The 16,276-nt window shown below is 49.6% G+C and overlaps 1 protein-coding gene across 1 annotated transcript in view; it reads left to right on the forward strand.

Annotated features, from left to right (window-relative positions):
• LOC116966823 (glycogen [starch] synthase, muscle-like) overlaps window positions 1-16,276 on the forward strand; it is a 185,169-nt gene that overhangs the window by 22,389 nt on the left and 146,504 nt on the right. Inside the window, exon 6 of the mRNA XM_033013163.1 lies at window positions 8,633-8,824. Within this exon, the coding sequence (XP_032869054.1) occupies window positions 8,633-8,824 (192 nt within the window). The remainder of the gene's footprint in view (window positions 1-8,632; window positions 8,825-16,276) is intronic.

Raw genomic sequence — 16,276 nt, forward strand, 5'->3', positions numbered from 1 at the left:
AATTTTTAAAGTAGGTTCACAGAATAGTGTCACAGGACGTCTGAGAAGGAAATGTAGAGTCCGAGCCTCACCAAACCTCCTTCAATTCAAGTCATAGGGTCATAAGTGATAGTAGAATTATGCCGTTCGTCCCATCAAGTCTACTCCGCCATTCAATCATGGCTGATCTATCTCTCCATCCTAACCCCATTCTCCTGCCTTCTTCCCATAACCTCTGACACCCATACTAATCAAAAATCTATCTATCTCTGCCTTAAACATATCCACCGACTCAGCCTCTACAGCCTTCCGTGCAAAGAATTCCATAGATTCACCACCCTCTGCCTAAACAAATTTCTCCTCATCTCCTTCTTTAAAGAATGTTCTTTAATTCTGAGGCTATAACCTCTAGTCCTAGACTCCCCCGCATCCTCTCCACATCCAATCTATCCAAATCTTTCACTATCCTGTATGTTTCAATGAGGTCTCCCCTCATTCTTCTAAACTCCAGCGAGGACAGGCCCAGTGCCGACAAACGCTCATCATAGGTTAACCTATTAATTCCTGGGATCATTCTAGTAAACCTCCTCTGGACCCTCTCCAGACCCAGAACATCCTTCCTCAGATATGGTGCCTAAAACTGCTCACAATATTCCAAATGCGGCCTGACCAGCGTCTTCTAGAGCCTCAGCATTACATCCCTGTTTTTGTATACAAACCCTCTTTAAATAAATGCTAGCATTGAATTTGCTTTCTTCACTAACGATTCGACTTGCAGATTAACTTTTTGGAAATTCTGCACCAGCACTCCCAAGTCCATTTGCACCTCCGATTTCAGGATTCTCTTCCCATTTAGATAATAGTCTACGCCTTTATTCCTGCTACCAAAATGCACGACTCCACACTTTGCTACACTATATTCCATCTGCCACTTCTCTGCCCACTTTCCCAACCTGCCCAACTCCTTCTGCAGAGTCCCTGCTTTCTTTACACTATCTGCCCCTTCCACCTATTTTCGTATCATTCTCAAACTTGGCCACAAAGCCTTCAATCCCCTCGTCCAAATCATGAATATACAACGTGAAAAGTTGCGGCCCCAGCACTGACACTTGCGGAACTCCGCTAGTCACTCGCAGCCAACCAGAAAAATCCCCCTTTATTGCCACTCTTTGCCTTCTGCCATCCAGCCAACCTGCTATCCATGCTGGTTTGATACTTGCCCTTTGATACCGTGGGCTCTCATCTTCCTTAGCAGCTTCACGTGTGGCAACTTACAGTATCAAAGGCTTTCTGAAAATCTAAGTAAACAACATCAACTAACTCTCCTTTGTCTGTCCTGCTATTTACTTCTTCAAATAATTCCAGGAAATTTGTCAAGCAAGACCTCCCCTACACAAAGCCATGCTGACTTTGGACTATTTTATCGTCAACTTCTAAGTGCTCAGTAAACTCATCCTTTATTATAGACTCTAAATTCTTACCAACCACCAAAATCAGACTAACCAGCCTACAGTTCCCACTATTCTGCTTTGCTCACTTCTTGTGCAACGGGGTAATATTGGCAATTTTCCAATCATCTGGGACCTCTCCTGTCTCTAGTGATTCTTGAAATATCACTGTCAATGCCTCCACCATCCCTAAAGCCACCTCTTTCAGAACCCTAGGGTGTAGTCCATCCGCTCCAGGTGACTTCAGCCCTTTCAGCTTCCCAAGCACCTTCTCCCTAGTAACAGCCACTCAACTAACTTCCACCCTCGACTCTCTTGAATTTCAGGCATGTTGCTGGTGTCTTCCACTGTGAAGACTGATGCAGAAAAGGTATTCAGCTCCTCTGCTATTCCTTTATTCCCCAATAACACATCTCCTGCATCATTCTCCAGTGGTCCAACGTCCACACTTGCCTCTTTCTTACTCTTTATATAACTGAAGAAACGCTCTTTTATATTATTGGCTAGCGTACCTTCGTATTTCATCTTCCCCCCCCCACCCCCGTATTGCCTTTTTAGTTACTTTCTGTTGTTCTTTAAAAGCTTCCCAATCCTTTGGCTTCCCACTAATCTTTGCTCCGCTATACACCTTCTCTTTTAGTTTTATACTGTCCTTGACTTCCCTTGTCAGCCACAGTCGCCTCTTTCTCCCTCTAGAATCTTTCTTCCTCTTTGGAATGAAAAGATCCTGCATCTTTTGGGTTATTCCCAGAAATTCCTGCCATTGGTGTTCCACCGTCATCCCTGCTATGGTCGCTTTCCAGTCAACTTTAGCCAGCTCTTCCCTCATACCTCTGTAATCCCCTTAGCTCAGCTGCAATACCGACACACATCGAAACAGTTTACTAGTCAAGTCAGGAGAGTTTATTGTCATGTGTCCCAGATAGGTCAATGAAATTCTTGCTTTGCTGCAGCACAACAGAATATTGTAGTCATGAATACACATCAGATCAGTGTGTCCGTATACCATAGAATATATATATACACATATCAGTAAACAGATAAAGTGCAATAGGCTGTTATAGTTCAGAGTTTGTTTGAAGTTGTGTTTAATAGTCTGACGGCTGTGGGGAAGTAGCTATTCCTGAACCTGGTCGTTGCAGTCTTCAGGCTCCTGTACCTTCTACCTGAAGGTAGCGGAGAGATGAGTGTGTGGCCAGGATGGTGTGGGTCCTTGATGATGCTGCCAGCCTTTTTGAGGCAGTGATTGAGATAGATCCCCTCGATGGTAGGGAGGTCAGAGCCGATGATGGACTGGTTCAGGAATAGCTACTTCCCCACAGCCATCGGGCTATTAAACTCGGCTCGGACAAAACTCTGAACATTAATAGCCCATTATCTGTTTATTTGCACTTTATCAGTTTATTTATTGATGACAATAAACTCTCTTGAATCTTGAACCTTGAATCTATCTATCTCTGCCATAAAAATATCCACAGATTCACCACCCTCTGACTAACGTGTCCAATGAGGTAAACAGTAGTTCAGGTCTGCTCTCTAGTTGTTGCTATGATGGTTCCGTTCCCTTTTTTGTACTAATGTCTTATTATTTTGCAAGGTCTTCCTTCTTTTAGAATTATACTGGACTAAGTGTCCCGGGAGGCCTGGACCCCCAACGCAACCCGTTCCCCAACGCAATATTCCACCACTCACCCGTTCCCCCAAAGCAACCTGTTCCCCCAAAGCAATATTCCACCACCCACCCACAACCCCCAACTGCGCAGGCGCGGCTCATTTCCCCTCATCCCCCAGCATTCCCTCCCCCTCCTCTTCAACTTTCCCCTCTCCTCCTCTCCTCAGTCACTCCCTCCCTCCTCCCATAACTCCTCTCCCCTCCCTACCCTCTCCTATCCTTCTATCCCCACCTCCCCCACTTCTCACCTCCCTCTAATCCCCCCCACTATCCCTCCTCACCTCCCCCCCTGCCCTCCTCTCCCTCTATTCCCCCTCCACCCCCACAACTCCCTCCTCACCTCCCCAGGATCTTGAGGGTGCCGTACCTTTCCCTCCTTGCATGGCCGGAGGTGCAGCGCCGCCGCCCTCAGAGGCAGGCTCTGCGCCAAGGCCTCAGATCCTCAGCGCGGCCTCTCCCCACCCCAGAGCCCACCGCGCAGGACCGGAGCAGCAGTAGCAGCCGTCGGCCTCAGAGCCAGCCTCATCACCCATCGGGCTATTAAACTTGGCTCGGACAAAACTCTGAACATTAATAGCCCATTATCTGTTTATGCCCCGGATCGACAGCATGGCCCATCACCTCCCCCAGAGCCCGTCCCCGTGGGCCTGGAGCAACAATAAAATGGAAGTAATCTTACCCGTGTCGCCGTTGTGAAAAAAAGATGTCGATCTGAATTTTGGAAAGGCCCCAACTGCGCAGGCACAGCTGAGGACCCGTCGGGTGCCCTTTGTGGCGGCAGTAAAGATGCGCACGGGAACCCTCCCCAACTGCGCATGCGTGGGTAGGGGTGCTGTTTTGCTAATTTAAGTTCTAAACATTAATTACTTTTAAAATATACCATCAATCTGAACAAAACTTGTTTCATTTACACCACACGGCAATGGTGAGTAAGGTGGGCCAAAAATTGTAGCACTATCGTGGACTTTTTTTGTGCAAATAGAAGTACAACACAAACCTGCAAACAAACAAGATGAGAGTTTTAGTAATATAATAATAATAATTATTATAATAATAATTATTATTATAATACATACTAGACTAAGTGGGACAATAGACAATAGGCCATTCGAGTCAGCACCGCCATTCAATGTGATCATGTTCTGATCATCCCCAATCAGTACCCCGTTCCTGCCTTCTCCCCATATACCCTGATTCCGCTATCTTTAAGAGCCCTATCTAGCTCTCTCTTGAAAGTATCCTCTCCCTCCTTGCGTGCCCAGAGGAGCAGCATCCGTCGGCGCCCTCAGCACCAGGCTCAGCGCCAGGCCTCGGATGGGCGCGGCCTCTCTCTGTCCGGCCTCTCCGTGTCCCTGGAGCCGGCGGCAGCCATCAACCCAGCACCAGCCCCAGTCTCAGCCTCAGTGCCAAGACGACGGATCCCCGCGAGTAGCAGTAAAATGCTGTTTTTTAAATCTTACCTGTGTCGCCGCTGTGAATAAAAGATGGCGATAAAATTTCTGGAAAGGCCCCAACTGTGCAGACGCAGCTGAGGACCCGTCGGGTGCCATTTGCGACACCAGTAAAGATGCACACGGGAAGTCTCCCGCGTATGCCTGCGTGGGGGCGCTGTTTTAAGTTTTTTTTAAAAACCCAAATAACTTAAAATATACCATCGATTGGAACAAAACTTGTTTCATTTACAGCACAGGACAATGGTGAGTAAAGTGGGGCAAAATCGTAGCGCTATTGTGTACCGTCTTTGCGCAAATAGTGGTACAAAATCAAACCTGCAAACAAACAAGATGAGAGTTTTAGAGACAGACAGACAGACAGACAGACAGACAGACAGACAGACAGACAGACAGACAGATAGACAGACAGATAGATGTGTAATTTGTTTTTTTTGTGGGTGTGCATCGTATTTGACAGAGAGACACAAGGAACGGCAAATGCTGCAATCCTGAACAAACCACAAAGTGCTGGAAGAACACATTGCTTCCGATCCAATACGTTGTCTGTCCATTCTCTCCACAGAAGGCTGTGGAGGCCAAGTCAATGGATATTTTTAAGACAGAGATAGATAGATTCTTGATTTGTACAGGTGTCAGAGGTTGTGGGGAGAAGGCAGGAGAGGAGCGAGAGATAGATTTCTACAATTTATTTTCTTCGGTATTCACCAAGGAGAAGGATATTGAAATATGTGAGGTAAGGGAAACAAGTAGAGTGGCTATGGAAACTGAGGATCAAAGAAGAGGAAGTATTGCCTAATTCTACTCCTATCACTTACGACCTTAGGAACATGACCCCCAGAGATGTTGCTGCCCGCACTGACTTCCTCCAGCACTCTGTTTTTTAGCTGCCATTAGCTCGAGCTGTCTTTGCTTGGAGCTTCAGACTTCCTTCTCAGACTTCCTTCTGATGGATTCTAGGATGGCATCAGCTCAAAGTGGAATGAGTACAGGGTGTTGTACATGGGGAGGGTGTGATCTCATCCAACAGCAGAGCAGGCCTGCTGGAGGTGCGGAGCCCAATTGGGAATAATTTTGGTGAGCCCAGGTTCCCAGCCAAGGTCTGTAGAATCATAGAAATATAAATCTATGGTAGAATGGAAAGTAATCAAAATGTGTGCTGCGAGTTAATGGACCAAACAGATCTAAGCTACATTTTAATACAAAATTGCATACATGTAAGCCTAGAAGTAACAAACAAAATGTGTAGATTACCTCTGAAAAGTATGTAGTTACAATACCACTTGTTTTAGTGGCTGTGAAATGAAAAAAAGTAATTTAATTAACTAGATCCTGGAAAACCAATAACCATTGGTGAAAAACTAGTCCAGGCATTAACTTTTGGGCTTTGGGCTTCTATCCCATCCTAACTTAGTTGTGTGTTGTGTGTGTTATTTGTTTGATGCTTGATGTTTGTCTGTGTGGGAGGGAAGGAGAGAAGTAGGGAGGGAGGGACAGAAGGGGGGGAGGGACAGAATTCTGGCGGGCTGTCGAGCACGGCGTGAGGTACGGCGCAACGGAGGGAGATCGAATGAGAAAGGGCAAGTAGAGCTGAAGGAGGAGGAGGGATAGAAGGAGTAAGAAGTCCGGCGCTGGTGTGAGCTGATGCCGATGTTTGTTAAACGTTGCTCCACTCCCGGCCCGGCCCCTCCGTGGATTGTTCCCCCCGCGTCTCCTTGGATAGAGAGGGGTTATCCGGGCTGTGTGCGTGAAGGCACGGCGATATAGGGGGCGGTGAGCGCTGCCGTGAGCGAACGACCGACCTCCCCCTCGTAACCGCCTTCTCCATTCCCCCTCCCCGTCTACCCCTTTCTTACCCCGCCCCCCCTCTACTCTCTCTCCCCCCTCCACCCCGGGTAGATCTACCCGAGCCGAGAGTAGATTACTCTGGCGCGGGGCCCCCTGACTCGCGGGGCCCAATTGGGAGCAATCAGTCGAATCGGCTTAAGGCCGGCCCTGCAGGCCTGAGTGTCTGGGTATCCCCGTGTGAGCTGTGCTCCAGTGCTCAGTCCTTGTATCTCAACTGTGTCCCAGTAAGCAGACTGACGTAAATGCTGTGCTGGTCTGCCTCAGTGTAGCTGGACGATTCCGTGCCTGTGATGGGTGCCGTGGGATCTTTAGACTTTAGAGATGCAGCGCGGAAACACTTCGGTACCCGGGTCCGCCCTGACCAGCGACCCCACCATACACCAACACTATCCCGCACACACTAGGGACAATTTAAAATTTACCGAAATCAATTAACCAACTAACATCTTTGTAGTGTGGGAGGAAACCAGAGCACACAGGGAAACCCACACCGTCATCGGGAGGAGGCACGAACTTTGTACAGACAGCACCTGTAGTCAGTATCGAAACCGGTCACTGACGCTATAAGGCAACAATTCTACCTCTTTACTGTCCATGGGAAAGGGGGTGGGTCAATATCCACCGCAGGCTGTGCCTCTGACCATGCTGGCCGAGCCTCCCTCAGGGCAGCCCACAACTCCTTGTCAACTCACAACCTTCTCACTCTGAGACCACGACACCATTGAGTCGCTGTGATGTTGGATCCGCTCCTCATCCACAACCGTTCACTCGCTCCGTCACTGACACATGGGGGCAGTGTGGACCCACCACGGGACGCATTGGAGCAACCCACGGAGCTTTGGTGAGGTTTATTATTGTCATGTGTAAACCCGATACGATGAGCTTTCCTATGCACGCTATCTAATCAGATCACGTAATACTATACGTAGATACAATCACGTCAAACGCAAGTACAGCGCTAGAGTCCCAGCTTCGATCCTGTCTACAGGCGCTATCTGCACGGAGTGTGTACATTCTCCCCGTGACCCACTTGGGTTTTCTCTGAGACCTTCGGTTTCCAACCACACTCCAAAGACGTACAGGTTTGTAGATTAATTGGCTTGGTATCAATGTAAATCGTCCCTTGTGTGTGGAGGTTAGTGTGCGGGGATCGCTGGTCGGCGCGGTCTCGGTGGGCCGAAGGGCCTGTTTCCGCGCTGAATCTCTAAAATAAACTATACTAAACTAATCAATCAGTGCCCTAGCTTATGGAAGGACCGTTCAGGAGTCTGATAACAGAGGGGAAGAAGCTGTTCCTGAGTCTGGTGGTGTGCGCTGTCAAGCTTCTGTACCTTCTGCCCAAGGGGAGCGGGGAAAGAAGGAATGACTGGGGTGGGACAAGTCTTTGAGAATGTTGGCTGTGTTCCTGAGATGAAGTGTGCATGGAGTCTGGGCCTGTGTGATGGACCGGACTACATCCACATCTTTCGGCAAAGACTCACCACGTCGTCTGGCTAGAAGGACGAGGGCAGCAAAAACTCAGGGAACACCAGCGCCTGGAAGTTACGGCCATCCTGACTTGGAAACATATGGCCGTTCCTTTATAGTGGTTGGGTCAGTATCCTAGCGGCCACTGTGAGTGCACTACATCTCATGGACTGCAGCGATCTTCTCCACAGACACCAGCAAGTAAAGACAGGCTCAGCCAGCTGCCTCACAGCTCCAGAGACCCGGGATCGATCCTGACTTCGGGTGGAGTTTGTACGTCCTCCCTGTGACTGTGTGGATTTTCCCCGAGATCTTCAGTTTCCTCCCACACTCCAAAGACAGGTATGTAGGTTAATTGGCTTGATATAAACGTAAATTGTCCCTTGTGTGTGTAGGATAGTGTTAGTGTGCGGGGATCGCTGGTCAGCGCGGACTCAGTGGGCCGAAGGGCCTGTTTCCGCGCTGTATCTCTAAACTAAACTAAACTAGTGTGAATGGTTGATCGACGGTCGGCATGGACTCAGTGGGCCGAATGGCCTGTTTCCATGCTGTAACTTTCAATCATAACAATCTGTTTCTCTGGAATCGCGGCAGGCACAGCATCCTGGTCATTCCCCGTTTCCCTCTTCCCTGACTCTCAGTCGCGACACGAAGCGTCACCTATTCCTTCTCTCCAGAGGTGCTGCCTGACCCGCTGAGTTACTCCAGCATTTCGTGTCCATTCCAAGGCCGCTAGTGACTCCTGCGGTCGATTGCTTCCTTGGCAGGTTTACTTTGGGAAGTGGCTGATCGAGGGCAATCCGTGCGTGATCCTGTTTGACGTGGGATTTTCCTCCTGGAACCTGGAGCGCTGGAAGGCGGAGCTGTGGGACTGCTGTGCCATCGGAGTGCCCTGGCACGACCGGGAAGCCAACGATGCCATCCTCTTCGGGTTCCTCATCGCCTGGTTCCTGGGAGAGGTCAGTAACCTCCCGTGGGCAGGGGTCAGTGCGGGAGTTGGGGAGGGGGCTGGGACAGTGTCTGACAGGTGGGGTTAACTAGGAGCGTGTGGGGAGAGGGGCAGCTCTGGGTGGGCACCAGCAATGACTGAATACCTCTAGGTGGCACGGTGGTGCAGCGGTAGAGTTGCTGCCTTACAGCGCCAGAGACCCGGGTTCCATCCTGACAACAGGTGCTTGTCTGTACAGAGTTTGTACAGACAAGCCTTTGACAAGGTTCAAAACCCACTCAGGTCCGTGTGACCTGAGTGGGTTTTGCCGAGATCTTCGTTTTCCTCCCACACTCCAAAGACGTACAGGTTTGTAGGTTAATTGGCTTGGTATAAATGTAAATTGTCCCTGGTGTGTGTAGGATAGTTTTAATGTGCGGGGATCGCTGGTCGGTGCGGTCTCGGTGGGCCGAAGGGCCTGTTCTTACTGTTGGGTTGTAATTAATAAATACTCTGGTCATTATCATGGGATCTTGCTCTGCCTTAATGAAGACACTGTTTGTTATGATCATAGAACTGTACAGCAGGGAAACAGGCCCTTCGGCCCTACCTGTCCATGCCGACCAAGTTGGGCCGAAGCCCTGTAAACCCGCTGGAGTCAGGGAGGTTTAGTTTTAGAGTTAAAACAGGAAACAGGCCCTTCGGCCCACCTAGTCTGCACCGACCAGCGATTCCCGCACACTGACACTACCCTACACACACTAGGGACAATTTTACATTCATACCAAGCCCGCAAACCTGTATGTATTTGGAGTGTCGGAGGAAACCGAAGCTCTCGGGAAACCCAGGCAGTCACGGGGGGAACCCACAAACTCCGTACAGCCAGCACCCGCATTCAGGATCGAACCCGGGTTTCTGTGCCACCCCTGCATTGTAAATAGTGCCTCCATTACCTCTTCTCCCTCCCTCTGCCCTCCCCAACATGCAGAACACACATTCCTCCCACTATCCTGTCCCTCTCCCCACGCCTCCCCGTCCCCTCCCACCCAAATCTCTCCCTCTAGCTTTATATCTCCCCCCCCCCCTCCCCCATCTCTCTGTAGCTGACGCCTGTTGCCCTCTTCCATCTCCATCCTGTGGCAATGACTCCCCCCATCTGCCATATAACCATATAACAATTACAACACGGAAACAGGCCATCTCGACCCTTCTAGTCCGTGCCGAACACGTATTCTCCCCTAGTCCCATATACCTGCGCTCAGACCATAACCCTCCATTCCTTTCCCGTCCATATAACTATCCAAATTATTTTTAAATTATAAAAACGAACCTGCCTCCACCACCTTCACTGGAAGCTCGTTCCACACCGCTACCACTCTCTGAGTAAAGAAGTTCCCCCTCATGTTACCCCTAAACTTCAGTCCCTTAATTCTCAAGTCATGTCCCCTTGTTTGAATCTTCCCTACTCTCAGTGGGAAAAGCTTATCCACGTCAACTCTGTCTATCCCTCTCATCATTTTAAAGACCTCTATCAAGTCCCCCCTTAACCTTCTGCGCTCCAAAGAATAAAGCCCTAACTTGTTCAACCTTTCTCTGTAACTTTGTTGCTGAAACCCAGGCAACATTTAGTAAATCTCCTCTGTACTCTCTCTATTTTGTTGACATCCTTCCTATAATTAGGCGACCAAAATTGTACACCATACTCCAGAATTGGCCTAACCAATTTTACAATTTTAACATTACATCCCAACTTCTATACTCAATGCTCTGATTTATAAAGGCCAGCACACCAAAAGCTTTCTTTACCACCCTATCTACATGAGATTCCACTTTCAGGGAACTGTGCACAGTTATTCCCAGATCCCTCTGTTCACCTGCATTCTTCAATTCCCTACCATTTACCATGTACGTCCTATTTTGATTTGTCCTGCCAAGATGTAGCACCTCACACTTATCAGCATTAATCTCCATCTGCCATCTTTCAGCCCACTCTTCCAACTGGCATAAATCTCTCTGTAGACTTTGAAAATCTACTTCATTATCCACAACCCCACCTATCTTAGTATCATCTGCATACTTACTAATCCAATTTACCACACCATCATCCAGATCATTGATGTACATGACAAACAACAGTGGACCCAACACAGATCCCTGTGGCACCCCACTAGTCACTGGCCTCCAACCTGACAAACAACCATCCACCATTACTCTCTGGCATCTCCCATTCAGCCACTGTTGAATCCATCTTGCTACTCCACCATTAATACCCAACCATTGAACCTTCTTAACCAACCTTCCATGAGAAACCTTGTCAAAGGCCTTACTGAAGTCCATATATACAACATCCACTGCTTTACCCTCATCAATTTCCCGAGTAACCTCTTCAAAAAATTCAAGAAGATTAGTCAAACATTACCTTCCAGGCACAAATCCATGTTGACTGTTCCTAATCAGACCCTGTTTATCCAGATGCTTATATGTATTTTCTTTAAGTATCCTTTCTATTAATTTGCCCACCACTGACGTCAAACTAACAGGTCTATAATTGCTAGGTTTACTCTTAGACCCCTTTTTAAACAATGGAACAACATGCGCAGTACGCCAATCCTCCGGCACTATTCCCGTTTCTAATGACATTTGAAATATTTCTGTCATAGACATAGAAACATAGAAATTAGGTGCAGGAGTAGGCCATTCGGCCCTTCGAGCCTGCACCGCCATTCAATATGATCATGGCTGATCATCCAACTCAGTATCCCGTACCTGCCTTCTCTCCATACCCTCTGATCCCCTTAGCCACAAGAGCCACATCTAACTCCCTCTTAAATATAGCCAATGAACTGGCCTCGACTACCCTATGTGGCAGAGAGTTCCAGAGATTCACCACTCTCTGTGTGAAAAAAGTTCTTCTCATCTCGGTTTTAAAGGATTTCCCCCTTATCCTTAAGCTGTGACCCCTTGTCCTGGACTTCCCCAACATCGGGAGCAATCTTCCTGCATCTAGCCTGTCCAACCCCTTAAGAATTTTATAAGTTTCTATAAGATCCCCTCTCAATCTCCTAAATTCTAGAGAGTATAAACCAAGTCTATCCAGTCTTTCTTCATAAGGCAGTCCTGACATCCCAGGAATCAGTCTGGTGAACCTTCTCTGCACTCCCTCTATGGCAATAATGTCCTTCCTCAGATTTGGAGACCAAAACTGTACGCAATACTCCAGGTGTGGTCTCACCAAGACCCTGTACAACTGTAGTAGAACCTCCCTGCTCCTATACTCAAATCCTTTTGCTATGAAAGCTAACATACCATTCGCTTTCTTCACTGCCTGCTGCACCTGCATGCCTACTTTCAATGACTGGTGTACCATGACACCCAGGTCTCGCTGCATCTCTCCTTTTCCTAGTCGGCCACCATTTAGATAATAGTCTGCTTTCCTGTTTTTGCCACCAAAATGGATAACCTCACATTTATCCACATTATACTGCATCTGCCAAACATTTGCCCACTCACCCAGCCTATCCAAGTCACCTTGCAGTCTCCTAGCATCCTCCTCACAGCTAACACTGCCCCCCAGCTTAGTGTCATCCGCAAACTTGGAGATATTGCCTTCAATTCCCTCATCCAGATCATTAATATACTGTATATCGTAAATAGCTGGGGTCCCAGCACTGAGCCTTGCGGTACCCCACTAGTCACTGCCTGCCATTGTGAAAAGGACCCGTTTACTCCTACTCTTTGCTTCCTGTTTGCCAGCCAGTTCTCTATCCACATCAATACTGAATCCCCAATGCCGTGTGCTTTAAGTTTGTATACTAATCTCTTATGTGGGACCTTGTCGAAAGCCTTCTGGAAGTCCAGATACACCACATCCACTGGTTCTCCCCTATCCACGCTACTAATTACATCCTCGAAAAATTCTATAAATTAAATTAAATTAAATTTCTTTATTTATATAGCACATTTTTAGTCAACTTGCATTGACCCCAAAGTGCTTCACATAATTACATTCACATACACAGGCAAAGATGGGTGAAGTGTCTTGCCCAAGGACACACACAGGCAAAGGTGGGTGAAGTGTCTTGCCCAAGGACACAACGACAGTATGCACTCCAAGCGGGATTCGAACCAGCTACCTTCCGGTTGCCAGCCGAACACTTAGCCCATTGTGCCATCTGTCGTCAGATTCGTCAGACATGATTTACCTTTTGTAAATCCATGCTGACTTTGTCCAATGATTTCACCACTTTCCAAATGTACTGCTATCCCATCTTTAATAACTGACTCTAGCAGTTTCCCCACTACCGATGTTAGACTAACTGGTCTGTAATTCCCCGTTTTCTCTCTCCCTCCCTTCTTAAAAAGTGGGGTTACGTTTGCTACCCGCCAATCCTCAGGAACTACTCCAGAATCTAAAGAGTTTTGAAAGATTATTACTAATGCATCCACTATTTCTGGAGCTACTTCCTTAAGTACTCTGGGATGCAGCCTATCTGGCCCTGGGGATTTATTGGCCTTTAATCCATTCAATTTACCCAACACCACTTCCCGGCTAACCTGGATTTCACTCAATTCCTCCAACTCCTTTGACCCGCGGTCCCCTGCTATTTCCGGCAGATTATTTATGCCTTCCTTAGTGAAGACGGAACCAAAGTAGTTATTCAATTGGTCCGCCATATCCTTGTTCCCCATGATCAACTCACCTGTTTCTGACTGCAAGGGACCTACATTTGTTTTAACTAATCTCTTTCTTTTCACATATCTATAAAAACTTTTGCAGTCAGTTTTTATGTTCCCTGCCAGTTTTCTTTCATAATCTATTTTTCCTTTCCTAATTAAGCCCTTTGTCCTCCTCTGCTGGTCTCTGAATTTCTCCCAGTCCTCCGGTATGCTGCTTTTTCTGGCTAATTTGTACGCATCATCCTTCGCTTTGATACTATCCCTGATTTCCCTTGTTATCCACGGATGTACTACGTTCCCTGATTTATTCTTTTGCCAAACTGGGATGAACAATTTTTGTAGTTCATCCATGCAGTCTTTAAATGTCTTCCATTGCATATCCACCGTCAACCCTTTTAGAATTAATTGCCAGTCAATGTTGGCCAATTCACGTCTCATACCCTCAAAGTTACCTTTCTTTAAGTTCAGAACCATTGTTTCTGAATTAACAATGTCACTCTCCATCCTAATGAAGAACTCAACCATATTATGGTCACTCTTGCCCAAGGGGGCACGTACAACAAGACTGCTAACTAACCCTTCCTCATTACTCAATACCCAGTCTAAAATAGCCTGCTCTCTTGTTGGTTCCTCTACATGTTGATTTAGATAACTATCCCGCATACATTCCAAGAAATCCTCTTCCTCAGCCCCCCTGCCAATTTGATTCACCCAATCTATATGTAGATTGAAGTCACCCATTATAACGGTTTTGCCTTTGTCGCACGCATTTCTAATTTCCTGTTTGATACCATCTCCAACTTCACAACTACTGTTAGGTGGCCTGTACACAACACCCACCAGCGTTTTCTGCCCCTTAGTGTTTCGCAGCTCTACCTATACCGATTCCACATCCTCCAAACTAATGTCCTTCCTTTCCATTGCGTTAATCTCCTCTCTAATCAGCAACGCTACCCCACCTCTATTTCCTTTCTCTCTATCCCTCCTGAATATTGAATATCCCTGGATGTTCAGCTCCCAGCCTTGGTCACCCTGGAGCCATGTCTCCGTGATCCCAACTATATCATAGTCATTTAGCTATCTGCACATTCAACTCATCCACCTTATTAGAAGGGTCATAGCCCCTGCTATTTCTACACTAACTTCCCTCAATGTCCTAGGGAATATCCTGTCCGGACCTGCCAATGAACCAGTATCCACCTGTAACCTGCCAGGCTTTGTCCCGTCAGCATCGCTCCCTGCCAGCTCTACCCCTCTAGTCCGTCAGTCCTCACCCCACCCCACCCCCACCCTCACCCCCACCCCCACCCCCACTCACCCCCACCCCCACCCCCACCCTCACCCCCACCCCCACTCTCACCCCAACCCTCACCCCCACCCCACCCCCACCCCCACCCCCACCCTCACCCCACCCCCACCCCCACCCTCACCCCCCCACCCCCACCCTAACCCCCCCCACCCCACCCCCCCACCACCCCCCCCCCCCCCCCCCCCCCCCCCACACCCCCCCCACACCCTCCACCCCCCACCCCCCTCCCACCCACCCCCCCCCCCCCACCCCACCCACCCCCCCCCCCAACCCCCCCCCCCACCCACCACCCCCCCACCCCCCCCCCCCCCCCCCCCCCCACCCCCACCCCCCCCCCCCCCCCCTCCCCCCACCCACCCCCACCCCCCACCACCCACCCCCCCCACCCCCCACCCCCCCCCCCCCCCCCCGCCCCACCCCCCACCCCCCACCCCCCCCCTCCCCCCCCCCACCCCACCCCCCCCACCCCCCCCCACACCCCACCCCCCCCCACTCCCAACCCCCCCCCCCCCCCCACCCCCCGCCCCACCCCCCCTCACCCACCCACCCTCCCCCCCCCCCCCCCACCCCCCCCCCCCCCCGCCCCCCCCCCGCCACCCACCCGCCCCCCCCCCCCCCACCCCCCCCCCCCACCCTCACCCTCCACCCCCCCCCCAACCCCGGACCGAACCCCACGCCCCAACCCACTCCCCCCACCCCACCTCCATCCCCACCTCCCCCCCCACTCTCCCCCCCACCTCCCACCCCCCTCCTCACCCCCCCCCCACTCTCACCCCACCCCACCCCCACCGACCCCCACCCCCCCACCCCCACCCCTCACCCCCACCCCCACCCCCACCCCCACCCTCATCCCCACTCCCTCCCTATAGCCCAGAGACCTCCAGGTTCAATACTGAACTCACACGTGCTGTCTGTGTGGTGTTTGCACGTTCTCCTTGTATGTGGGTTTGGTTTAGTTTAGTTTGAGAACAGCATGGAAACAGGCCTTTTGGCCCACTGAGTCGGTGCTGAGCAACGATCCCCATACACCAGTTCTATCCTACACACAAGGGACAATTTACAGAAAACAATTCATTTACAAACCCGTCTACAGGGTGTGGGAGGAAACTGGAGCACCTGGAGAAAACCCACGGGGTTACAGGGAGAACGTGCAAACTCCGTACAGACAGCACCCGTAGAATTGAATCCAGATCTCTGGAGCTGTAAGGCAACAACTCCACTGCGACACCAGTGTGCTGCAGTTTCCTCGCGCATCCCAAAGACGTGTGGGTTTGCAGGTTCATCGACCCTGTGTAAATTGCCCCTAGTGTGTAGGGAGTGGATGAGAAAGTGGGATAACATAGAACTATGTCACCCAGGGAGTTGTGAAGCTGTGGAATTCTCTGCCACAGAAGGCAGTGGAGGCTAATTCACTGGATGTTTTCAAGGGAGAGCTAGATACACTGGAGCTCTTAGATCTAGCTCTCGTACTTGTACTTGTATCGGATCCAGGGTAAG

The sequence above is a fragment of the Amblyraja radiata genome, chromosome 38, assembly GCF_010909765.2.
Source record: "Amblyraja radiata isolate CabotCenter1 chromosome 38, sAmbRad1.1.pri, whole genome shotgun sequence".
NCBI classification, from domain to species: domain Eukaryota; kingdom Metazoa; phylum Chordata; class Chondrichthyes; order Rajiformes; family Rajidae; genus Amblyraja; species Amblyraja radiata.